Source organism: Lithobates pipiens, unplaced genomic scaffold, assembly GCF_037356315.1.
Source record: "Lithobates pipiens isolate NorthernLeopardFrog02 unplaced genomic scaffold, aLitPip1_a1.2 Scaffold_35, whole genome shotgun sequence".
Classification (NCBI taxonomy): Eukaryota; Metazoa; Chordata; class Amphibia; order Anura; family Ranidae; genus Lithobates; species Lithobates pipiens.
The window spans coordinates 2,030,979-2,052,926 of NW_027507811.1; the positions used below are offsets into that span (position 1 = coordinate 2,030,979).

General features: G+C 49.7%; 3 protein-coding genes across 3 annotated transcripts in view; all 3 read right to left on the reverse strand.

Annotated features, from left to right (window-relative positions):
- The window catches only part of LOC143955793 (uncharacterized), a 136,862-nt gene that overhangs the window by 24,233 nt on the left and 90,681 nt on the right, over window positions 1–21,948 (reverse strand). The window lies entirely within an intron of this gene.
- Window positions 3,800–21,948, reverse strand: part of LOC143955627 (uncharacterized) — a 48,301-nt gene continuing 30,152 nt past the window's right edge. Inside the window, exon 2 of the mRNA XM_077465725.1 lies at window positions 3,800–6,905. Within this exon, the coding sequence (XP_077321851.1) occupies window positions 6,047–6,905 (859 nt within the window). The 3' untranslated portion in view covers window positions 3,800–6,046. The remainder of the gene's footprint in view (window positions 6,906–21,948) is intronic.
- LOC143956058 (uncharacterized) lies at window positions 7,462–12,747 on the reverse strand. Its single transcript, XM_077466186.1, has 3 exons — window positions 12,189–12,747; window positions 11,903–12,109; window positions 7,462–11,803 (listed from the first exon to the last, which is right to left on the reverse strand). Exons 2-3 carry the CDS (start codon window positions 12,035–12,037, stop codon window positions 11,600–11,602), a joined length of 339 nt encoding a protein of 112 aa, XP_077322312.1. The 5' UTR covers window positions 12,038–12,109; window positions 12,189–12,747; the 3' UTR covers window positions 7,462–11,599.

Genomic DNA, 21,948 nt, shown 5'->3' on the forward strand with positions numbered 1-21,948 from the left:
TCCACCTGTGACAGGCTGGCGCTATACAGGAAGCATCAGCCCTTCCTCTAGTGCCAGCTCCGTTCTTCATGTTGATTCTTGGAGATGGTGGGTCGTGATCTGGGCTTGCCGACCCACACCCCCTAGTTTAGGGGAATTGACTTTTGAAAGGAGAGTTTTAGCCGATGTAAAGATCTTTTAGTTGGTCAAGTGAGAGGCCAGTCTAGTTTGGTCACAACAAGCCCACTTGCCATCTGAGGCCATGGCATTGAGTGTATCCTGGTGTTATTATACGGAAAGGGTTGGGAGTTTGAAACCGAGTGAAAGCTCTTGAAGATAATGGCATCTTTTCGGACAATTCCACATGGTCCAAGAGAATTGACCCTTATAAAGAGCATTTTACAGCCACGAAGATCTTTCAGTAGGTCAGCCCTCAAAATTTCCACTCGCCTGCCCGCATTTGGCAAGTGGAAATAAGCTGAAGGCGAGTATGGAGCCGCATTGGAAGGGATAACCATCGCTCACTGACAATCACCGGGCGCACTATCCGAGCACCTCTCACATCGATACCAGTGGAGTGCCGGCCGCTCACGCCACTGTGATATTTTCGATGCATGCTCCCGCCACCAGGGTTGGAGTTCGTGGGTATAAACAGGATGGTGGTCGGCGCCCACCCTTGACCTCCCCGCCATCTGCGACACCTCTAGCCTGGCCCGAATCATCCCTCTTTCCTGGCTGTGCCACAATGGCACACACAGGCAGTCCTGAGCACGGGGGGAGGGGTGTGTGTAAGGGGAGGGTTAGGCCCCGTGTTCTGTTAAAATAGCCAATTCATCAAGATCTCCAATTACGTCACTTATGGTTACTGTAAACCGTCATTAATTGGAGATTTTGACTCGGCAACCGTACAAGGTATTATGAGCGGATATTGTTAGTCCGCTCCGATACTAACCAAAAAAATAGCCGCCTCTGCGCCGGAGACAACTCTTTCCTTGTTACCCGCTGTTGTGTGAAACACAAAGTCTTCATGTACAGGAGTGTACACGCTTGGCAGTGTTGTGTGTTGTGCCCCATTGTTGGTGTCGGTGGAAGGAATAGTTCCCCATTGTTGGTGGTGGTGGTGGCAGAAATAATGCCTCAAGGACCGGATAAAGGCAAGCAAAGGACCGCATCTGGCCCCCAGGCCACAGTTTGGAGACCACCATTATATAGCATGAGGAACCCGGGTAGTATGAAAGCTACACTATTTGGGTGAAACTTGCATAGCACTTACCTAGGTGCCAAAGGGCTTTTAATCTCTTGCCCCCTGGAGGACAGTTTTTCCCAGTGGAAGGATAATACTCACTGGGCGACTTGTTGCCAGATCTGTTTCTTTTGTATGCGTCACAATAGCTGGGGATACTCGGGTCGTATAATTCCGGGTGCTGTGCCACCTCTTCTATGAGTACGGATACATTAACCGCTTGCTGACACATACCAATTAGCACTTGGTGCCCAGTGGCCTATTTAAACTGGTCTATCACTGTGAGGTTGCTGAATGGTCTACAGCTCATTCCCGTGTTCCCGAGACCTGATCTGCTGTACCTGTTTACCCATGTGTGACCCGGCTTGCCCCACTGTTGGTGCCAATGGAAGGAATAGTGCCCTACTGTTGGTGACGGTGGGAGATATAGTGCCCCACTGTTGGCGACTGTGGAAGGTATAGTGCCCAACTGTTGGTGTCGGTGGGAGGAATAGTGCCCCACTGTTGGTGCTGGTGGGAGGTAAAGTGCCCCACTGTTGGTGTCGGTGGGAGGAATAGTGCCCCACTGTTGGTGACTGTGGAAGGTATAGTGCCCCACTGTTGGTGTCGGTGGGAGGAATAGTGCCCCACTGTTGGTGTCAGATCCTTGACTTGTGTACCGGATCTGATCTGCCTGCCTGCTGACTCTGTACCACGTTGCCTGGCTGCTAACGACCTTGGCCTGCATCCTGGACTTGCCGATTCAGTGCCTCACTGTCAGGTTCCCAGTTCTGCTTCCGTCACAAGCTGCTCCTGCATCCTGTTCCATGGACTGCGACTACCAGCTCTACCCACCTACAGAGAGGACATCACCAGCTAGCTGCTATGGCACGCGTGCCACTCCTTGCCCTTAAACTCTCTTTCTCCTCCTTCAGGAGTGTTGGGCGGACGTGCAGGAGAGGCCTCCACAACATTCCAGTCTTCACCAGGTACATGATGGTATGACTTGGCCTGGCTGACTTCACTTCTGATTTCTGCTCCTGACAACACTGACTTCTGGTTTCCTGACCCCCCCGGCTCGTCTAATTACCCGATGTGGCTTCCGAAACCCTTGCTTCTGTTTTTTGACTACGTTTCTGATCTGTAAAATGTTTGCCATTTCATGTGATTTTACCTGCATTTTTAAGCTCTCCTTGGTTTATGGTTCCTCCTGACAGTACGCGACACATGGTCACCGCACTAAATACTTTTTCTGCATTGCACCTCATGGGCTTTTGGCTAAGTCTGGGGCAATTTTTGTTATCAGGCCTCAGGGCCTAGCCAGTGTACAGTGCTCGGCCACTATTTGTTTTTTCCTTCACGTTTTTCACTCTTTCACTTTTGTGTGTTTTTTTTTTTCACTGGATGAAGCGTGTGCGTCCTCGGGCCTACCTTGAAGTCTGGGGGAGGATGTGTGGCCATTAGGTTCCTTCCTCCTGTAAACTGAGGGGGGTCTCTCTTTGGGAGAAGACCTACTACTCGTTGGTTGACTTTGGCTGGCCATGAGAAGAGGGGCCTGCCAAGACTTTCAGCTAGGAGGACTAAGTTAGTAACCTTGTCCCTGGGGGTTTAGGGTAAGGTCCTACCCCTTCGGAAGGGTGGATAAAAGCACACCCTTAGTGGGAGAGCCCCTCGACCTACTACTCGTTGGTTGACTTTGGCTGGCCATGAGGAGAGGGGCCTGCCAAGACTTTCAGCTAGGTGGACTAAGTTAGTAACCTTGTCCCTGGGGGTTTAGGGTAAGGTCCTACCCCTTCGGAAGGGTGGATAAAAGCACACCCTTAGTGGGAGAGCCCCTCGACCTACTACTCGTTGGTTGACTTTGGCTGGCCATGAGAAGAGGGGCCTGCCAAGACTTTCAGATAGGAGGACTAAGTTAGTAACCTTGTCCCTGGGGGTTTAGGGTAAGGTCCTACCCCTTCGGAAGGGTGGATAAAAGCACACCCTTAGTGGGAGAGCCCCTCGCCCTACTACTCATTGGTTGACTTTGGCTGGCCATGAAGAGAGGGGTTCCCCTAGCCTTTCAGCTAGGTGGACTAAGTTAGTAACCTTGTCCCTGGGGGTTTAGGGTAAGGTCCTACCCCTTCGGAAGGGTGGATAAAAGCACGCCCTTAGTGGGAGAGCCCCTCGCCCTACTACTCGTTGGTTGACTTTGGCTGGCCATGAGGAGAGGGGCCTGCCAAGACTTTCAGCTCAGTGGACTAAGTTAGTAACCTTGTCCCTCGGGGTTTAGGGTAAGGTCCTACCCCTTCGGAAGGGTGGATAAAAGCACGCCCTTAGTGGGAGAGCCCCTCGCCCTACTACTCGTTGGTTGACTTTGGCTGGCCATGAGGAGAGGGGCCTGCCAAGACTTTCAGCTCGGTGGACTAAGTTAGTAACCTTGTCCCTGGGGTTTTAGGGTAAAGTCCTACCCCTTTGGAGGGGGGTGGATAAAAGCACACCCTTCAGTGCCCCTTTTTTTGGGTGTGTTTTCACATGGGCCTTTTTTGTACACTTAATGGGTTTCATTTTTTTTTGCACCACCACGCATTAAAAAAAAATAGGACACTTGTAGGTTTCTGTACGTCTTCTAAACATAGAAGAGGAATTTTATTTAACTTCCACATCATGTTCACAGGAGAATGTTTATACATGCTTACATGACAATTTAATTTGTTGATTGGATAAATGAAAGGTATATAAATATGATTTTTTTTTTTTTTTTACATACATGTATATGTTATTTTTTATACAGCTCATTAATACTTGTCGACACACCTCCTGATGAAGCCTTTTTTGGCGAAACATGTTGAGGAAAGCAACCTTTATGGAGAAGAGAGACATCAATATTTGCTGCTGTATATATGAAGTAAAAAATGTATACTTTAGCCACTTGAAGACTAATGCCGCGTACACACGAGCGGATTTTCCGTCGGAAAAATCTTGGATGGTTTTTCCGACGGAATTCCACTCAAGCTTGGCTTGCCTACACACGGGTCACACAAAAGTTCGCTGAACTTTCGATCGGCAAGAACGCGGTTGATGTACAACAAGTACGACGAGCCGAGAAAAATGACGCTTAATGTTTCCGAGCGCGCGGAGGAATTTTGCGCCTCGGAATTGGTACAGATGATCGGAATTTCCGACCGCAACTTTTTCCGACCGCAAAAATTGAGAACCTGCTCTCAATCTTTTGCTGGCAGGAATTCCACCAGAAAAAGTCCGACACACACACAGTCGGGGGTTTATCAGACCAAGAGCTCACATCGGACTTTTGCTGGCGGAATTTCCGATCGTGTGTACGGGGCATAAGCCTTTTTCTGACAGTTGTTGCTTACAAGTTAAAATCTGTATTTTTTTTTTTTTTTATATTTTTTAAAAATACACTTTTGAATTAAAAAAAACCCTAGAAAAAAAAGTTAGCCTAATTTTTTTGTGTAACGTGAAAGATGCTACGCTGAGAAGATGGATACCAAACATGTCACACCCTAAAAATCTCCATAGGCGATGCTTTAAACATTTATTTTTTTTTTGTTTTATTTTTTTAATTTATTTATTTTTTACAAGGAATGTAAACATCCCTTGTAAAAGAAATAAACAGGACAGGTCCTCTTTATTAAGAGAGGCGGGGTCAAAAAGAACGCAAATCTCTACTCTACCATTAAAAGAGAAAAGAAGAGAAAAATGTTTTTTTTTTTTTTTTTTTTGACTTTAAAAAAATAAAAAAAACATTTTGTTTTTGCCTGAGAACTGGAAGTGATGCTGCTAGAGGTCTCTCCGGTCCTCCAAGGGCATAGAGATGAGTGGGGGCTCATCTTGCCATCACTCGACTTCCTGCCCCCCAGCAAAACGGTTGCATCTGATCACTTCCGAGCTTTTCTGGCGGCTCCGGTAAGCCTAGAAACTACCGGAAAGCGGTGGGGTGGGGCACTTCTCCCGCCGCCTCTAAAAAAAGTGATCCGGCGGCGAATGCGCCAGAGAGACCACTTTTAAGTGACACAGAATTGCTCATTGTAAAAAAAAAAAAAAAAAAAAAAAACCTATACCAGGGTTATGGCAGCTAGTTGCTGCCAAAACGCGTATTTAACGTCAAAGTAATGATGTATTTTTTACTATGGGCAGGTCGCCGAGTGCTTTTTACTTAACGCTCCTCCTGATGAAGCCATTGTTGGCGAAACATGTCAAGGAAAGCAACAGTGTAGCCATTATGGAGAAGAGAGCCATCAATATTTTCTGCTGTATTTGTTATATTTGAATACGATTTTGATGGATACTTAATAAAGAAAACCTTTTTTTAAAGGGAATTGTACTTGTTTTAGCCCCCTAAAAACCCCATGTTGGTATTTACCAATCAATTGATTTGCGCTGAGTTTGGAGCCACGCCCCAGGGGAAGCTGCTTGTGGCGTGACCTGAAGTGGGTGTGCAAAGGGCTGATCTTCAGAAGACAGATATGGAGGGAGCCTTTCTCAAACATCTGTTTGGGGGGTGAGAAGAGAGATCGATGGATGGTGGAGGGCAGATGAAAGGGATCAAAGAACCCATTTTCTCTCTGAACTTCTTAACCTGTGGTTGGGGCTTCATCAGGTTCCTCTGCATATCTCATTAGTAATCCATATTGATTATAATTCAACATCTCCTTATGAACTGTTTCTTCCATGATGAAGATCAGCCATGGAGTATATCTGAGGTGTATATCAGGGGGTGCTTCTTCCCCACATGTCCAGCAACATTCATATACAAGACATTTCCCGCACTCACTAATACACCTCCAGGGTTGTGTGGGACCCCCTGATGTACAGAAAGGATTTCAGTGAGGAACAATTCCCTCACTCAGGACAAGAAAGAGGCTTCTCCTCCATGTCCAATCTCAGATGACTGTAAACAGAGGACTTCTGTGAGTGACCATTCCCGTACTCAGGACAGGAAAGCGGCTTCGCCCCCATGTGAGACCTCTGATGTTTGTAAACATTGGACTTCTCTGAAAAACATTTCCCGCACTCAGGACAGGAATACGGCTTCTCCCCTGTGTGCAATCTCTGATGTGTATCAAGACGTAACTTAGATGAAAAACTTTTTCCGCACTCAGCACAGGAATACGGCTTCTCTCCTGTGTGAGATCTCTGATGTGTATAAATATTGGACTTATCTGAAAAACATTTCCCGCACTCAAGACATGAATACGGCTTTTCCCCCGTGTGCGATCTCTGATGTGTGGACAGACTGTAACTATTCGAAAAACATTTCCCACATTCAGGACAGGAATACGGCTTCTCACCCTTGTGCAATCTCTGATGTCTGTAAAGATTGGACTTCTCTGGAAAACATTTCCCGCACTCGGGACAGGGATATGGCTTCTCCCCCGCGTGTAATCTCTGATGTCTGTAAAGATTGGATCTGTGTGAAAAACTTTTCCCGCACTCAGGGCAGGAAAACGGCTTCTCACCCGTGTGTGATCTTTGATGTATGGATAGGTGGGACTTCATGGAAAAACATTTATTGCACTCGGGGCAGGAGTACGGCTTCTCGCCTGTGTGAGATCTTTGATGTGCGGATAGGTGGGACTTCATGGAAAAACTTTTATCGCACTCAGGGCAGGAGTACGGCTTCTCCCCCGTGTGAGATCTTCTATGAACATTAAGAGCAGATTTCAAACGGAAACACTTCCCGCAATCTATACAGATAAACCTCTTATCTGCGGCACCGTCCCGCACAGTCTGAGGTTCCTCGGGATAAGAGGAATACGATGGTCCGGCACCGTCCCGCACAGTCTGAGGTTCCTCAGGATAAGAGGAATACGATGGTCCGGCACCATCCCGCACAGTCTGAGGTTCCTCAGGATAAGAGGAATACGATGGTCCGGCACCGTCCCGCACAGTCTGAGGTTCCTCGGGATAAGAGGAATACGATGGTCCGGCACCGTCCCGCACAGTCTGAGGTTCCTCGGGATAAGAGGAATACGATGGTCCGGCACCGTCCCGCACAGTCTGAGGTTCCTCGGGATAAGAGGAATACGATGGTCCGGCACCGTCCCGCACAGTCTGAGGTTCCTCGGGATAAGAGGAATACGATGGTCCGGCACCGTCCCGCACAGTCTGAGGTTCCTCGGGATAAGAGGAATACGATGGTCCAGCCCCGTCCCGCACAGTCTGAGATTCCTCAGGATAAGAGGAATACGATGGTCCATCTACACTGTGTGGTGCCGGATGGACATTTGAGGTAGTCGGGTTTTCTCCTGGACTATACTGTGTGATGTCCTCATCTTCTACTTTACAGTCTGGAGACAAAGTGAGACAATCCTCTGAGGTTTTCCTCATCTCCCGTCCATCTACTAAAATAGAAATACAAAGATTATTACTAGACATGAGCTGATTGGTTCCCCTAAACCAGGACTCCGCCCACATCAGGCAGCTTTGTCTCTGAGGATCTTACAATTCCCCCCTCAAGGTAACTAGTAAATGGGTCCTCTGATCTCCTACCAGATCATTTCTTTATTCATGGACCTTAGTCAGAGAGGGAGGAAACAACGAGAACTGTCTTCTATAGGAGTGACAGTGATGAGGGGATTATAGGACGAGTGTCCCCTCCCCCTCTATCACTCATTGCCATCTTTCCAACGGGACAAAATCATCAGATATAAAAATGTCCAGCTGGTAGGAAATGGGTGTAACAAAAGAGAATACATATTATGTGTATATATAGCAGTGGGTAGAGGGGAGAGAGCAGAAGTCAGGACTATGCAATGTACAACATAGAGTATAAAGTGCAGGGGTCAGAAGTAGGGATGAGCCGAACACCCCCCAGTTCGGTTCGCATCCAAACATGCAAAAAAGTTCATTCGAACACGCAAACGCTGTTTAAAGTCTATGGGACATGAACGTGAAAAATCAAAAGTGCTAATTTTAAAGGCTTATATGCAAGTTTTTGCCCTAAAAAGTGTTTGGGGACCCGAGTCCTGCCCCCAGCCCATTACCAGGCTCTTTGCATCTGGTATAGATATTAAGGGTCAGCTAGCATCATCTAGATTGAGGCGGAATAGTACAGTCACTCAGCATAGGCAGTATCAAGGGATCCCACATCCATAAAAAAATCCGTTACATCAACATCAGGTGCTTGATAGCAGCGGATCCACGACTGATTAATTTTTTATGAATGTGAGCCTATCAACGGAGTCTGTGGACTGGCGCACTCTATGATCTGTTACAAACCCTCCAGCAGCACTGAATGTGCGTTCAGAAAGAACGCTGGATGCAGGACAGGCCAGTAGCTCAATTGTATATTGAGCAAGTTCTGGCCAGTGGTCCATCCTCAAGACCCAGTAACCCAGTGAATGGTCTGTTGGAAAGGTCTCCAGGTGTGCTCTTGCCCCAAGATATTCATGCACCATGTAATGCATACATTGGCAATGGTTGCTTGAACCAATCAGACCTTGGTGCTGAGGACTGAAAAATTGTCTAAAGGCATCGGTCAGCCGGCCACCTTCCCCACCGCTCTTCCGCTGACTGAACGAAGCCTCAGCAACACATTGTCCAGCACCAGGAAATTGTAACCTCCCAGGGTCTGGAAACGCATTGCACAAACCTTTCTTCATGGCCTCGTGAAGATGTTTCATCCTCTGCGAAGGCAGGCTGAGTTCTGCAACCTTACCCTTGTAACGTGGATCAAGAGGAGTTGCCAGCCAGTAATGATCCCTCTCCTTGATACCACGAACCCTAGAATCAGGGAGGCCATGCAGAGTAAGTTTGCAGACACATTCAATTGTGAGTCATCTGGGTCACTGAGGATGACGTTGTCAGGGACTACCTCCTCCCAGCCTCGTACAACTCCTTGGGTTTCTGGGGACTTAAAACCATCCTTTGAAGACTGCTGCTGAGTGTTATCCTCTACATCCATGCTGACACAAGCCGCCTCCTCCTCCTCTTCTTCCTGTGTGATTGGTGGGCCCACAGAAATGCTATCTGGATAAAGGGGGGCTTGAGAGCTAAGGAAGTCCTCCTCTTCCTCCCACTGTTCTGCCTCAAGTGCCCTGTCCATTATTCCACGAAGCCTGTGCTCCAACAGGAAGAGAAGGAGGACAGTATCACTGATGCATGCACTGTCACTGCTCACCATCCTTGTGGCCTCCTCAAATGGTGACAGGACAGTGCATGCATCCTGGATCAGTAGCAACTGGCGTGGCGAAAAAAAGCCAAGCTCCCCTGACCCTGTCCTGGTGCCATACTCACACAGGTACTCATTGATGGCCCTCTGCTGTATGTGCAGCCAATGCAGCATTGCCATCGTTGTGGGCATGTCACAAATGAGACGGTTGGTGGGCAGGTTGCATTCCCTTGAATGTCAGCCAGCCGAGCACTAGCATTGTATGACTGGCGGAAATGACCACAGTCTATTCTGGCCTGCCTCAGGAGATCCTGTAAGCATGGGTACCTGCTCAAGAACTGCTGCCCCACCAAATTCAGGACATGTGTCAAACATGGGACATGAGTCAAGTGTCCCTGTCGGAGGGCGGAGAGAAGGTTGGCACCATTGTCACATACAGCCATTCCTGGCTAAAGCTGGCGTGGCATTTTGGAACCTGCCACTGAGGTACAGCACATTCCACAAATTCACGAAAGGGGGCAGTTACAGCTCTAGCAATTTAGCCAAGCTAGCATTCAAATGCTGAGCATGTGGATGTCTGGGACCGAATTTTCTTTTAGGGTTTAGCAAATGGGGTAGGGAAATTTGTCTGCTAAAATCAGATGGTGGCGTACTGCTAGCAGATTCTCAGTGCAGGTTTTTGAGAGGACTGGTGGTATAGTGGGGTTGGAGATCCCAGAGGAGGAGCAAGGAGAAGTCCGCCTTTTTCTTTGATGTGGGTCTTTAAAATGCTGTTGCCAACAGACTGCATGGGAGGTCGTCATATGTCTGGTCAAGAATGTGGTGCCCAAGCGGCTGCTGTTCTGGCCACGCTTGATCCTCTTCAGACATAGGTTGCAAACAGCAACGGTGCAATCTGTTGCACATGTGTCAAAAAAAAAAGCCCACACCAAGGAACTTTTCAAAATCAGCGGGGAGTCAGCAGCGCCCTGCACCTCCAGAGCTCTGCGGTGCGATGCCGTAGGGTGGCTGCCCTCTAGAGGACATCCTGCCTCGTTGGAGTTGTGCATCCTCTTCCTCCCTTCTATCAGGCACCCAAGTAGAGTCAGTGACCTCCTCATCACTGGAGAAAACTTGTCAGAATGCTGCGGCTGGGGGAACAGGACTTCCAGTTTCCTGTCCTTCTTGGGCACCCCCTCTCTCTAGGCTCATGTAACTCCCTTCCTCAACCTGGGAACCAACATTGGAGCCTTCTAATCGCTCCACATCCTCCAGCAGCATGTACCCGACACTGGTCAAATAGTTTGGGGGACTCCTCCGTGCATGATGGTGGGGCTACGGAAGAAGTGACTGGACAAGGAGCCGGTGGAATAGGCTGCTTTGGCAGCTGCATTGGAAGGCAAACTACTCTGAGCCTGGGTGACAGAGGATGAGGACGGCTTTGTTATCCACTCCACCAACTCTTCTGCATGTTGTGGCTCAATAACATGGCCAGCTACAGAAAAAAAGGACCAGCGTGCCCCATGGCCACCTGCAGTGGATGCACCATGTCCATGACCAGCGCTGTTGACTGTAGACACAGAGGCTGCTTGCCCTCTTTTAGTGGCCTGTGAGCATCTGCCTCTCCTTGGTGGCCTCCCGGACATGATGTATATTTTGTTTTGCAACACCGCACTAGTAGCAACTGCACTATGGTTGCACTGTATTGTGTAATATGTACACCACCAGAAAAGTAGTAGAAACCGTACACCACGGAATGCACTGTAGATATAAGCAGGTCAGGTGCATGATTTGGCCAATCATCATACAGTAATGCACTGCGATCTTGCAGTGCATTATGAGGCGTTCTGCGGCACTCAAATTTCCCACGAACGCCCCATAATGCTCGTTCTTCTGCGGACACCTGATGTTCGAGTTGAACTCGACCCAAACATCGAGCTCACCCCTAAGTCAGGAGTATGTAATGTACAACATAGAGTATACAGTGCAGGAGCATGTAGCATACAATACAACAATCAGCCAAAACATCGTGACCATCCACCTAATATTGAGTAGGTCGCTCATTTGCCAAGACCTAGAAAAGCATGTCCCTGTTGCCTAGGTCAAGCACTGTCTATACCAAGAACATACATTTTGCTGCCAGCTGATCCCCAGAATCTCCATAAATCCAGTCTAGATCCATAAATTGTGTCGGCAGCACAGAGAAGGAAGATTATCGGAGAGAAATCCAGGAATACAGGACGGGGAACACAGCTCAGGAAAGTGACCAGGGGATTACAGGCTGATATCACCCAGCCCCCGCCCTACTCTGGACCAATCAGTGAGCAGTATGGGTGGAGGAATGGATTTAGTGTTAATGACCCACCTGTGCTGATCTCTGTAGGAGTGTCCTCCTCTATAAATGTCCCCGTTATTCCATCCTCCTCCATAGACTGCTGATCATCCCTCACATACCTCTCTTCTTCTTCTGATTTCACCTCAAATTCTATATCCATTGGATCTCCACTCTAAATTAAGAAAAGGAGAAAGAATATCTGTAAAATATGAACTTACATATAAAAAAAAAACCACACATCTCCATGTTCTAGATGCTCCATCCGACCAACCTTGTAACAGTGGGGGATGGTGTGATCTTCCTGTGTGGAATCCCGGGAATACAGAGGACGGGGACATCTCTCTGGTGGGTTCCTGGTATTTGGTGGATCCATCATATCCTTGTGTCCTTCTGAAAACTCCTCCATCACTCCATACTCCTCATCCTCCTCTTTATACTCTTCTTTAACAATAATATTGTAATCCCCGAGGTTTCCACTCTGAAGATATAATAAAACATTCATTGTAACAATCATGCTGTGTATAAATCAGAACTACCAATAATTGTTCCTCATTTACCTGATGATGGTGGGGGATGGTGTGACCTTCCTGTGTGGAATCCCGGGAATACAGAGGACGGGGACATCTCTCTGGTGGGTTCCCATTACTGGATCCATCTGTAGGAAACACACACACTGACTGAATACATTGTTTCTATGTGTTTATCAGATGATGGGGGATGGGTGGAGCCTCCGTACTGCTCTCTCCTTTACAATAAAGTCTCCTCTTACCCGGTGATGTGAGGGGCGGCTGATTGGCCATCATGACGTCCTTGTAGAGATCCTTGTGTCCTTCTAAATACTCCCACTCCTCCATGGAGAAATAGACAGTGACATCCTGACACCTTATAGGAACCTGACACACACAATGATACAGTCACCATCCAGACACATCCCTTGTCTGTTACTGGATAATGTCCCAGAATTCCCAGAATCCTCCTCACCTCTCCTGTCAGCAGCTCCATCATCTTCTTGGTGACTTCTAGAATCTTCTCCATGTTGTGTCTCTCAGGTTTTAGGGAGTCACATGGAGGCACTGTGATGGTCATATGATCACCGGACTTCACAAGAGGAAATCTCTGTATTGGAGAACCAATAGGAACATCATGTTAGAATCCCAGAATCCTCCTCACCTCTCCAGTCAGGTCTGTGTTTTATTAATAGAGATAAGAGTGATGTCATGTGACCTCCCAGAATCCTCCTCACCTCTCCGGTCAGGTCTGTGTTTTATTAATAGAGATAAGAGTGATGTCATGTGACCTCTCAGAATCCTCCTCACCTCTCCGGTCAGGTCTGTGTTTTATTAATAGAGATAAGAGTGATGTCATGTGACCTCCCAGAATCCTCCTCACCTCTCCGGTCAGGTCTGTGTTTTATTAATAGAGATAAGAGTGATGTCGTGTGACCTCCCAGAATCCTCCTCACCTCTCCGGTCAGGTCTGTGTTTTATTAATAGAGATAAGAGTGATGTCATGTGACCTCCCAGAATCCTCCTCACCTCTCCGGTCAGGTCTGTGTTTTATTAATAGAGATGAGAGTGATGTCATGTGACCTCCCAGAATCCTCCTCACCTCTCCGGTCAGGTCTGTGTTTTATTAATAGAGATAAGAGTGATGTCATGTGACCTCCCAGAATCCTCCTCACCTCTCCGGTCAGGTCTGTGTTTTATTAATAGAGATAAGAGTGATGTCATGTGACCTCCCAGAATCCTCCTCACCTCTCCGGTCAGCAGGTAGATGATCTCCAGGGTGAGGTTTAGTATCTTCTCAGTCATGTGACTCCGGTCCTCCTCCATCCTCATGGGTGGCGTCATTTGATCTATACAGGTCTCCTTGTAGACGGATAACTTTGTGAAATGAAAGGAAAAATTATTTGGATGGTGTTGGTCACACAATAATAATAAAAAAAAGTTTAACAAAATTACTGGGGTACAATGTGGCATTCCACATTTGAGGCCAAGAAATACAAAAAGTTATAATTGCAAAAATATAAAAGCATCTACTGTACAAATATAAATACACAGGTTTAGGTTGAGCCCTACCAAGTGGTCTGTGCATCCTCCTCCCCCGCCACAAATGTAAATGATTGGGGGTGGGGGGGGTCAAAGAAACAACCACATACCTAACTAATCCTAAGCTGACAATACTTAAAGAGGAGCTCTACCAGCCAGTCCCTCCATCCATGCCTGGGGAGCCTTCCCATGCGTCTCAGCTCCCAGGGGAGTTAAGTCACCAGCTCCGCACTAACTTGTGCCAATAAAACCATTTCTTGAGGAACTTCTCATTAAGTCTCTCATTCTGTCTGTGGCCACCAAATCCTCCATTGCATCGATTTCGCCTACTCTTTTCAACCAGACAGCCACCGCCGCCGGATGTGTCTACTTCCAATACAGCGGGATACAGCTCTTCGCTGTTTGAAGAGGCAAGATGGGTCTCCTATAGATCTTGCTTGGAATCTCGTGGTGGTGCAAGAGGAAGAACGCAGGGGTCAAAAGGCAACTCCCGATCAGTAAACTTCTGGACAATGCGGTGAACCTCGGTTCGATAAGGAAGCAGAAGACGATAAGACTGGAAGATGTGGAGGATAGAACTAGGTACCTCCCCACACCTCAAGCACACATCTGAGCTCTCAGGGAACATCTTATGGATTCTCACAGGCGTATATGTCACACCGGGGCAACACCTTGAATCCTGCCTCCTGGTGATTAGCACAAACAGAAGTTTTAGAAGTGAAGAGAAGAAGTCTCTCCACTTGCTTCTCCAGCTGCTGACTTTTAAAATTAGGGACACTTACCTGTCCTGGAATCCAGAGATGTCGGCACTGCATCGGCTGTCGGGTGCTGCCGCCGCCATTCGTAGCAAGGGAACCCGGCAGTAAAGCCACTGCGGCTTTTACAGCCGGTTCCCTAATGTGCATGCGTAAAGCGCACTTCACATTCTGAATGGCCCGTCGGGGGGGGGGAGGCGGTCTGAACTTCCGAGTGATCGTGCCGCGGCTCCATCTCCCGGAAGTGGGGAATGGGTACCTGTCAAAAACAGGTACCTGCTCCCCCTTCGAAAGGTGCCAAATCCCATCTATGACGGGAGTCACTTTGGGTGGGGAGGCCCGTGGAACCCAGTTTACCTTAGAGAGGTCTGGAAACAAATTTTTCAGCTCCCCAGGCCCCTCTTATGTGCAAGTTACCCTGTGTCTATTAGGGGCACATGGTGTCATGGTTATGCAATAGAGTTCATCTGCTTACCTGTCTCCATGTGTTCATCTCTAGAGACCAGCCGACCCTCACCTGACTGCCTTTGTAATCCATCCTCTGGCATGACTCCACCCTAGCTCCTATCAGACAACTCTATATTAACCTGTGCACTGCAGGCCAACCCTGCTGATTAACCTTTAGGTGTTTAGCTTCCTGTTACATGCCGTGTGCTCTGCTGTTATTCCGTTACTGACTTTGGCGTGTCCTTGACTCTCCCTGTTTGCCTGTGATCCTGACCTTTTGGCGTGTCCCTGACTATTCCTGTCTGCTTGTGGCCCCGACCTTGGCTTTGTCCCTCACCATCCCTATCCTCCTGTTGCCTACTGAGGGTGTGAGCTGGGGGACCCTGTGGGGGTCGCGACCTGGAGCCAGTTGCAGCCAAGTCCATCCTCACTACTCGAGGCTCTGGTGAACACCTGCTGGCTCTTAGGCTCTGCGCCCCAGGGAATCTTACGCTCTAACCCCGGTGGGATCCATCTTGGTGTTCTGGCGGCCCTGCCTTCCTATCACCTTGACCCCCGTCCGCAGCAGTCAGCCGTAGGGTCCACAACCTTGCGGTGCACTCCTGATCCCTACGGTGTGCATCTGTCATCTCGCCTCAAGGTGACCTGACACATGGTGACCGAGAAGCCCAGTCTGGTCTGCCCTAACCTGACTTCCAGTACAACCACATATACTCTTTCCTTAGCAGCCCTCCTTGCCCCTCCTGGGCGTACTATTCCCCCCTGGACTCAGCATTTCGCGCTACCCCTGTTATCCTGGGTCTTATATGTGTGGTTTGTTTTGAAAGTTGGAGAGGTTCCTTCACTTGGAACAGCAATATTTATCAACAATATCCCTTAAGAAATCTATGAAGATACATTATTTCCATCTTTTCAGACTGCTGGAATATTGTAGGAGTTTGTCTCAGACGGCTGTTTACCAGATAGTCTGAGGTGGGGTGGGGATGTGTTTATTGTCTTTCTCCCATTAATTGGACCTCTCAAGTGTAGATCTCTCTGTACCCACGTTTCAATAAATAGTTGATGTCTTGCACCACCCGATGCTGTGTCCTGCCGACAAGTGAAAGAGTGAGCTAAGGGATCTTGGATTGTTCCGTTACCGAGCAAGGGAAGCTTATACGATACTCTTCTTGAGTAACAGGGTCCATCACACCATCTACAAGCCAACCGTGGGAGCATCCTCTCCTAAGAGGCGACCCTCCTACCAAAAAAAGGCAATTACAACATCAATACTAAACATTGTCATAATAGGACAAGTTCTCTGGGACTGCCCCCCTAAGGGCAAACTCTTCGCACTTATCTCTCGGAAGCCCTGAAAGAAACAGGAGGTGGACATTCTAACTAGACTGGCTACCTAAGCACTTTTGCAGAAAAAATGTGAACTTCGGCAATTCAAGTCAGCGAGGTAAAGTCGTTTTGAATATCTGTGTAGCGGAATCCCTGACCTCCAAAAGGCCTAATGGTGACCTCCAGAGTTAGGGAGAACTGACATCCTTCTTCACAGTATGGGTTACTAGGCATGGTGGGTGTAATGCAAGCTGAAAACATGGGCGCCAGTCACTTTTTGGATGCGAAACAAAAGCGATTTATTGTCTCTTAAAAAAAACTGAGGGGGCGAGAGAGTTAGGGTCAGCACACTCATAGGCAGATGTAATAGCAATTGACAGACTCCGAGATAAAAATAGGCTCTGCTGAAGCTTTCTGACTTGTTCACCATCCCCAGCTAGTGAATAAAGCTGCTCTGGTACTTCTTCAGGTTTCCATAACTGGCCTCTGATAACCGGAGTGGTTATCCCTTAATGGCAAACGTGTCTCCTTTATCTCTGACCTTGATCCTCACTTGCCTGTGGTAACAGGAGTTTTCTTCCCATGTGGTTCTCCCTCACCGCTGGCAATGATGTGGTTCCCCGTCCGGTGGAACCTCTGCAACTTGGCTGGGCTTCCAGGCGAAAACCCCAACCCCGCGCTGCTTCTCTCAAACCTAGATAGACCGCAGACAGCCTAGCAGCCAGGTGCTCCCGGGATAGGCCTCAGGCTTCTTGCCTAGCAACCCGGAGCGTTGTCACACACGTCCAGCCAGATAGGCATCCCGGGTGGCACAGAACACTGATCACCTGACTTTTTCCGAATAAATAGGCTCTCCCAGCAGGCCAAGGAACTGAAGAAACCCCCGCCAAATGGCTGCGACAACCCATCCACTCCTAGTCTGCATTCACTATGCCCGAGTCATTCTAATGTCATAGGCAACAATGCCACCTAGTGACAGAAGAGAGAGGTCCATCAAATCCAAAGTTAGGGAAAAGCCAGTGAATCCCTGATCAGCCAGGCTAGTTACCATCTAGCAAGCTAAATTTGTTAGCAATCCTGCCCAACACCAGGGTGTTACATCTGGGTTCCGGCTCTGTTAGCCAAAGTCCACAAACCCAAATGAAAAGGTGTGGAGTTCACTCAACTGGTACCTGCAATGCCACCAGCTCTGCAGCATCAGGAGCAACAATTCTTCTTCAACTTTAGAGTAGTAGTAGGAGGTGAGGGGAGCACTGTGTATTGGGGGGGGGGGGGCGCTAGGAGGTGAAGGGAGCACTGTGTATTGGGGGGGCACTAGGAGGTGAAGGGAGCACTGTGTATTGGGGGGGCACTAGGAGGTGAAGGGAGCACTGTGTATTGGGGGGGTGCTAGGAGGTGAAGGGAGCACTGTGTATTGGGGGGTGCTAGGAGGTGAGGGGAGCACTGTGTATTGGGGGTTCTAGGAGGTGAGCACTGTGTATTGGGGGTTCTAGGAGGTGAGGGGAGCACTGTGTATTGGGGGTTCTAGGAGGTGAGGGGAGCACTGTGTATTGGGGGTTCTAGGAGGTGAGGGGAGCACTGTGTATTGGGGGTTCTAGGAGGTTAGCACTGTGTATTGCGGGGTGCTAGGGGGTGGGGGAGCACTGTGTATTGGGGGTGCTAGGAGGTGAGTGGAGCACTGTGTATTGGGGGTTCTAGGAGGTGAGTGGAGCACTGTGTATCGGGGGGTGCTAGGAGGTGAGTGGAGCACTGTGTATCGGGGGGGGGGGGGGGGCTAGGAGGTGAGTGGAGCACTGTGTATCGGGGGGGGGGGGCTAGGAGGTGAGTGGAGCACTGTGTATCGGGGGGTGCTAGGAGGTGAGGGGAGCACTGTGTATTGGGGGGTGCTAGGAGGTGAAGGGAGCACTGTGTATTGGGGGGGGTGCTAGGAGGTGAAGGGAGCACTGTGTATTGGGGGTTCTAGGAGGTGAAGGGAGCACTGTGTATTGGGGGGCACTAGGAGGTGAAGGGAGCACTGTGTATTGGGGGGGCACTAGGAGGTGAAGGGAGCACTGTGTATTGGGGGTTCTAGGAGGTGAGGGGAGCACTGTGTATTGGGGGTTCTAGGAGGTGAGCACTGTGTATTGGAGGGTTCTAGGAGGTGAGGGGAGCACTGTGTATTGGGGGTTCTATGAGGTGAGGGGAGCACTGTGTATTGGGGGTTCTAGGAGGTTAGCACTGTGTATTGCGGGGTGCTAGGGGGTGGGGGAGCACTGTGTATTGGGGGTGCTAGGAGGTGAGTGGAGCACTGTGTATTGGGGGTTCTAGGAGGTGAGTGGAGCACTGTGTATCGGGGGGTGCTAGGAGGTGAGTGGAGCACTGTGTATCGGGGGGGGGGGGGGGGCTAGGAGGTGAGTGGAGCACTGTGTATCGGGGGGGGGGGGGGGCTAGGAGGTGAGTGGAGCACTGTGTATCGGGGGGTGCTAGGAGGTGAGGGGAGCACTGTGTATTGGGGGGTGCTAGGAGGTGAAGGGAGCACTGTGTATCGGGGGGGCGCTAGGAGGTGAAGGGAGCACTGTGTATTGGGGGGGGTGCTAGGAGGTGAAGGGAGCACTGTGTATTGGGGGTTCTAGGAGGTGAAGGGAGCACTGTGTATTGGGGGGCACTAGGAGGTGAAGGGAGCACTGTGTATTGGGGGGGCACTAGGAGGTGAAGGGAGCACTGTGTATTGGGGGTTCTAGGAGGTGAGGGGAGCACTGTGTATTGGGGGTTCTAGGAGGTGAGCACTGTGTATTGGAGGGTTCTAGGAGGTGAGGGGAGCACTGTGTATTGGGGGTTCTATGAGGTGAGGGGAGCACTGTGTATTGGGGGTTCTAGGAGGTTAGCACTGTGTATTGCGGGGTGCTAGGGGGTGGGGGAGCACTGTGTATTGGGGGTGCTAGGAGGTGAGTGGAGCACTGTGTATTGGGGGTTCTAGGAGGTGAGTGGAGCACTGTGTATCGGGGGGGGGGGGGCTAGGAGGTGAGTGGAGCACTGTGTATCGGGGGGGGCTAGGAGGTGAGTGGAGCACTGTGTATCGGGGGGTGCTAGGAGGTGAGGGGAGCACTGTGTATTGGGGGGTGCTAGGAGGTGAAGGGAGCACTGTGTATTGGGGGTGCTAGGTGGTGAGTGGAGCACTGCGTATTGGGGGTTCTAGGAGGTGAGTGGAGCACTGTGTATTGGGGGTTCTAGGAGGTGAGTGGAGCACTGTGTATCGGGGGGTGCTAGGAGGTGAGTGGAGCACTGTGTATCGGGGGGGGGGGGGGCTAGGAGGTGAGTGGAGCACTGTGTATCGGGGGGGGGGCTAGGAGGTGAGTGGAGCACTGTGTATCGGGGGGTGCTAGGAGGTGAGGGGAGCACTGTGTATTGGGGGGTGCTAGGAGGTGAAGGGAGCACTGTGTATCGGGGGGGCGCTAGGAGGTGAAGGGAGCACTGTGTATTGGGGGTTCTAGGAGGTGAGGGGAGCACTGTGTATCGGGGGGCGCTAGGAGGTGAAGGGAGCACTGTGTATTGGGGGGCGCTAGGAGGTGAAGGGAGCACTGTGTATTGGGGGGGGTGCTAGGTGGTGAGGGGAGCACTGTGTATTGGGGGGTGCTAGGAGGTGAAGGGAGCACTGTGTATTGGGGGGGTGCTAGGTGGTGAGGGGAGCACTGTGTATTGGGGGGTGCTAGGAGGTGAAGGGAGCACTGTGTATTGGGGGGCGCTAGGAGGTGAAGGGAGCACTGTGTATTGGGGGGGTGCTAGGTGGTGAGGGGAGCACTGTGTATTGGGGGGTGCTAGGAGGTGAAGGGAGCACTGTGTATCGGGGGGGGGGGGGCGCTAGGAGTTGAGAGGAGCACTGTGTATCTGGGGTTCTAGGAGTTGAGAGGAGCACTGTGTATTGGGGTGCTAGGTGAGTGGGTTTCTTTGTTCTCTTGGTTAAGTATACAGTCGTATCCAGGACAGTACAGGGCGGGGGTTGTGCAGGGTGGGGGGTTGTACAGGGTGGGGGGGTTGTACAGAGTGGGGGTGGGTTCCTGTGTAATGATAAGGTATTGGACTGTGCTCTATATACACAGCACTGACCCCCGACCACCCAATAGTCAATGCAATGCAAAAAAAAACCCCACTGTGCCTTCCAAGCGGTGAAGGACGCTCCTCCATTCCACTTGGTATCTCGGAGAATTGTATTTGACCAGTGAGGTGGGAAGAAGGTGAAGGACGACTCCCTTTCCTGGCAGGAGTTCTGTAAGGAGGTCTGAAGTCATTTAAGGTGGGAGGACCATCACAGACCAAGAGCCCCATTCCCTACCTTAGAGTCCAACTGAGCCCTACAGCCTCCTCTTCCTTCAGAACCCTCTAATAAGGTCCCAGAGTCCTTCAACCCCACCACCCCCTCAGTGCTGTTCAGCTTCACTGCCTCCTCAGGAGCCCCAAGATCCTCCAGCCTCAGTACCCCCTGAGATGTTCCTCGGCTCCTCTACTTCCTTCAGTATTTTCCTCTCTCAGACACCAATGATGGATCATATTCTTCATGGCAGGCTGGGGGATGTTTTCTTCCTCCTGACCAGCAATCTATGCTCCATACTCCTGACCCCGGCACTCCATCATTGTGTTGGCTGCATAGTGTATAATAATAGTTGCCCATTGGCTGCCTGCGTAGTGTAATAATTGCCCTTTGTAGGCCATGTATGGTCAGGATGGTGATTGTCTTGTCTATTTATGGTCAATGATGTTTGTTTAGAGGAACATATTACTAGAATTTATCTCCAATATGAAGAGAATGTTCCGGCCCCGTAAGTGGGGGAATGTTCTGCCCCTGAAGGGGGTAATCTAGGTTCCCACACTATATATGTGTGTATCATCATCTGCTGGAGATAAAAGACATCACAGTGACTATGGAGGAAGAGGACGGACATGACGGGGGGTTACTGGGTGTAAATAGAAGATAAGATCTTATTACCTTCTCTACTGCCACTTCCAGCAACGTCTCCTGTCTACTTCGTAGCTCATGGAACTTGATGCCTTTATCTAACACCATTTCCTGTCTGGTCCTGACATCACTTCCTGTTTTCCATAGAGACTTCCTGTCTCTATGGTAGAAGTTAGAAGATCACCACCTTGTGGAGCTCAGAGGAACTGCAGCCCCGAGAAACGTCTCGTAGTGTGAACACGGCCTTGTGCTGTGTGTGTATGTACTGTATATCCTTATCGATGGGGGTCATCTCCACCCCCACCAAGAAATATATATATATATATATATTTGTAATATGGGAGTTGCTTAGCTCGTAGTAGATGAAGTTCCGTGAAGTCCATGCCAGTCCGAACTGCGTGTTTGAAAGGCTTAGAAACCCACTTTTATTTACCAAAAGTAATAAACACAGTTGCCCACGCAGAGGTTCTTCTCCAGCGAAAACAGATAAAAGAGACTACTAAACCACCTGGCTCTCTCAGCTTGTAGTCCTGGCTCCCAGATCTCTGGTTCTCCTGGCTCTCTCAGCTTGTAGTCCTAGCTCCCAGATCTCTGGTTCTCCTGGCTCTCTCAGCTTGTAGTCCTGGCTCCCAGATCTCTGGTTCTCCTGGCTGTCTCAGCTTGTAGTCCTAGCTCCTAGATCTCTGGTTCTCCTGGTTCTCTCAGCTTGTAGTCCTGGCTCCCAGATCTCTGGTTCTCCTGGCTCTCTCAGCTTGTAGTCCTAGCTCCCAGATCTCTGGTTCTCCTGGCTGTCTCAGCTTGTAGTCCTAGC